The sequence below is a fragment of the Vigna radiata genome, chromosome 9 (genome assembly GCF_000741045.1).
Source record: "Vigna radiata var. radiata cultivar VC1973A chromosome 9, Vradiata_ver6, whole genome shotgun sequence".
Lineage (NCBI taxonomy): Eukaryota > Viridiplantae > Streptophyta > Magnoliopsida > Fabales > Fabaceae > Vigna > Vigna radiata.
In genome coordinates this window covers 2,811,159-2,815,400 of record NC_028359.1, presented here as the reverse complement: position 1 = coordinate 2,815,400, position 4,242 = coordinate 2,811,159, and the positions used below count along the sequence as shown (strand labels likewise).

The 4,242-nt window shown below is 33.5% G+C and overlaps 1 protein-coding gene across 2 annotated transcripts in view; it reads left to right on the top strand.

Annotated features, from left to right (window-relative positions):
• Positions 1–1,399: 1,399 nt before the first annotated feature.
• Positions 1,400–4,242, top strand: part of LOC106774282 — a 5,925-nt gene continuing 3,082 nt past the window's right edge. Inside the window, exons 1-3 of one of the 2 annotated variants that reach the window (XM_014661222.2) lie at positions 1,400–1,581; positions 2,005–2,320; positions 3,897–4,094. In XM_014661222.2, the coding sequence (XP_014516708.1) occupies positions 2,018–2,320; positions 3,897–4,094 (501 nt within the window). In that variant the 5' untranslated portion in view covers positions 1,400–1,581; positions 2,005–2,017. Of the gene's footprint in view, positions 1,582–2,004; positions 2,321–3,896; positions 4,095–4,242 lie in introns of those variants that run through there. The other variant, XM_022785975.1, reaches the window with a different exon arrangement.

Below are 4,242 nucleotides of genomic sequence, written 5' to 3'. Positions count from 1 at the left end.
TCATCAATACACATATTCACATGCAATTCATTATCGCAACATCATCCAAAATACATCACATTATAATTTCATTGCTATATAACCACATACACACGTTTAAATGAACAAGTACTAGTCTAAAACGAAAATCATCATTTAAATCAAATTATCATACATACAAATACTAATCTCACATAAAAAAAATCAATTAATGATAAACTTCTAGCTTCCCTTGCCAGAAATTTCTTCTCTTTCACTAAAATTCCCAAGATCGCAAGACGCCGGATGAAAACCCTTTTTCAAAACCTTAACTCTCAAAGTAGAACCCATGTACGAAGAGGTAGAAGTCTCCTCCTCTTGCTCTCTTTCTCTCACGCCCACTAACTTTCCATCATTATGAGGTTTAAAAAAAAAAGGAAAGAAGGAAGAGGAAGAGTGACGATGGAAGAAGAAGAAGAAGAAGGAAAATGGAAGAGGAAGTAAAGAGAGAAGAGAAATAAGAATACGAGGAAGGGGTAAAAGAAGGAGAAGAGAAAAATAGAAAAGGGGTTCTTACAGTATACATGATAATTTGTCTGTTTCAAGTATGAGGTCAAATAACTTCTAACGCCTACACAATTTCTCCTGGGAAGTCGTCCGGTCTACGTCTCACGCTTTCGTCTTCACTTCACAGTTTGGAAGTGTATCTGTCAAAGGTTCTCCGATGTGAAAGTCAATGAACTATTCGTACAATAGCTTAAAGCAGTGACAATAAATATGCAGTAAATGTGAATCACCTACCTCTTACCTTTGACTTGTATCTATAGTTTTTGTTATGGGTCTGAGATTAGCAAAGTCTTAATCACGGTCCAGTCTCAGTCAAATAACTCTAATTACCACTTACCTTAATATTTATAGAAAGACTTAATTATTGACTTAGACCGGATATTGTGCTTCTAGCCATCCACTATAAATTTAAGATTTTTATCACCTTCGATCAGTTTGACTGTGTTTGGCTCTTCAAAACCGTCTGATTGACTTAATTACTGGATAATTACATGACCTTCCGGACCATATGTTACATTATCCATTCTTATAACAATGATTTTGAAATTTGAAACAATATTTTTGTACTGGACAATTTTAACAACTAAACAGTGGTTATTGAAAAGGTCCTAATAACAATGTTAACTGCTACTAATTATTAAAATTTTGTTATAATTAGATACTAATCAGTAATAAAGGGTCAGCTTCGGGGTGTAACTTATCATCTGACAGTACATTGACTTAGTTTGTTTTCACTCAATCTTTACACGCCACGTGTCCGTTAAACACATAATTAGAAAACATATATATACATAATAAATAAAAACTATTCTTAATTTCTGGTTGCTTCGTCTGGGTTCAAAGAAAACTGCGCAAACCTTCTATTATTATTAAATTCATTATATTATTATTTCAAACATTATATAATTATTGTTGCTAAGTTATTAATTATTATTATTATTACCTAACAGAATAAAAACACACATCGTAAGAACTAAGAGGCTTCGGTACAATCTATGGTTCCTTTGTAACCAAACTATTTCCCCCTTCAAATTCTTCCAAAATCACGTTATTCAGGTTCGTTCATTCCTGTACTAGACTTTTCTCTATTTTTATCATTTTTTTTATTTACTGATTTGGGAGTTTTAGGGTTTTGGGTTTCGGTGTGTCTTCATGTTCTTCAGGTTGCTCCGATTTTTGTTTTGTTTAACTAATTCATTTGATCATGATTTTCTGATTTTGTTTTTGATCAATCGAACGAATCGTTATTTCAATTTCCAGCTTAAATTGTCGAATTTAACGCAATTGTTTTTGCGTTATTATTTTATCTAATTTGCGTTGCATGGTTGATGATGATCCCAATAAAAATAACTTTTTATCATATAGAATAGAAAACAAAGGATTTGAAGTTGCCTTATATTGGGAAATTTTGTCACAGTTTTCTGTTGTGAATCCGTTTGTAATGATTTTTTTCTCCCTCTGCGATTTTTGTTGTTGTAGGGATAGTAAAATCATGGCAACTGCAACCATGGCTACTGCAGCAGGTGCAGCTGCCCTTCTGTATTACACATTGAATCGGAAATTGCAAACTCAGGATGCGATAGATGAAGATGTTGAAGAAAATGGAAGTGAAACGACCACTGATACGCCATTAGGCAGTGCTCGTGTTTCTCATCCGTTAATCCAAGCCCCTGGAACCTGGTTAGAGACAATTTCAACGTTGTCTGAGACTCTCAGGTTCACGTATTCGGAGACGCTTGGGAAATGGCCAATTGGGGACTTGGCGTTTGGTATCAGCTTTCTGCTCAAGAGGCAGGTAATGGCAATGCGTACATTTTTATTCTTTATTGGTGTCCTGATTTGAAGCAGCTGAAGAAGCAAGAAAATTGTGGCGTTTTCTTTATCTATATGTAACGTTGGATGCGTTTAATTAGTAAGTGGAATATAGTATATAGTATGAATGCCAGGTGCATATTATTTAGGTAAAACTATACTTGATCAGAAATAGTATTTGCAACCTGCACTTAACATGCTACAGACATATTTCACTTAATGGATTGCACATCACTGAAATTGATGAATGAAATTTGAACAGAGATAAAGGGAAAGAAAATGGTACTGGTGAAGAAAGTTATTAGTTAGTTGAACTTTTTCATGTATAAATAAAATTATTGATGATTGAATAGTTAATGCCTTTCTCATGTATAAAGAAAATCATTGATGATTGAATAGTTAATGCCTTTTTCATGTATAAATAAAATTATTGATGANTGAATAGTTAATGCCTTTCTCATGTATGAAGAAAATCATTGATGATTGAATAGTTAATGCCTTTTTCATGTATAAATAAAATTATTGATGATTGAATAGTTAATGCCTCCCATCTCAATAAAAAAAATTATGGTCTCTAAGGAAGTAATCCTATATTTGGATAACAGTTATAGTTTATATTATCTCTGAAGTGTTCCTTACACATTTTATAAGTTTTGTTTTATTTTACTTTGAGCCTTCTCAACGTCACAGCGGGGGATTGGTATCATGAGTTGCAGCATTTGAACTTCTGTTACATGTTAATCATTGCCCCTTTGAAGTTGACAAATTAGATTATTCTTCAGTTTTATGATTTTCATATAATTTCTGTTTATAATTACTATGCGAGTAATATGGCTAAGGTAGCTTAGAGGTCAGACTATTATCTGAAAAATGAATCTTCAGAAGACCGTTCACGTGACATCTTCTACCTTATATGACAATCCTTGGAAGACATGACAATGATTTATTGAACAGAAGTCCTGGACTACTGAATTTCTTCATCTCACCTCTGCATAAGCTGTAGTTTGTGTGTAATAATCACGCATTATTGTATTCCAATCCTTAAATTTGGACATGAAGGCCATGTTTATTTTGAATTTTTGGCCCTTTAAGATCAATCTGGTTAGTATAAAATAAATGCTTACAGTATCTGTTGTTCGGCTAAGATGTTCTGAATTGATTCATATTAGGAATGACTTCTGTGGATGTACCCAGGAAGGAGTAGATTTTGTGTCCAAGAAAATCGAGTTTTAGTAAGAAGTAAGACCTACTAATTTTCCAAACAAGGTCACCAAACCTCAAAAATAAATTGACTGGTTGGACCCGGTAGTTTTCTGAATATATCCCAACAACTATGATTCAAAAGTTGCTATACACTATAATATCTGGGCAAACTCATTTCTAAAGTCAATTGTTTTACTGTCTAATCCAAATGGGCCCCTAGATGCTAGACTGTTGATACTCAGAACATTATCTATATTTAACATGAAAAATATAGTTTCTGGTTTTGTTGCTTCCTTTTTATTTTCTTTTTATTTAAGTTTGATCCTTTGATTTAGTTTCTTAAATATATCTTGCAGGGGAACTATCAAGTTGACAGTGAATTCTGTGGGAAGGATAGTGTACAGCTGAAAGGATCTGAGATTACTGCCGAACTTAAGTATCTCTTGAACTTGTTGACCCTGTGCTGGCATTTTTCAAAGAAGCCCTTTCCCTTGTTTTTAGAAGAAACTGGCTACACTGAAGAAAATGTTCTCCTTCGGGAAGCCAAAGCAGGAGTAAGTCTTGTTTTAATTTTCAGAAAAAATTATAGCAGTTCAGTATCTGTACCCTGTGTTGACTATGCTGTTGATAGTTATTAATATACATTTTCTTTTGAGAAAGGATGGAAGGCTGCAGCAACAGAGGGTGTTGTTTTAGACTAGT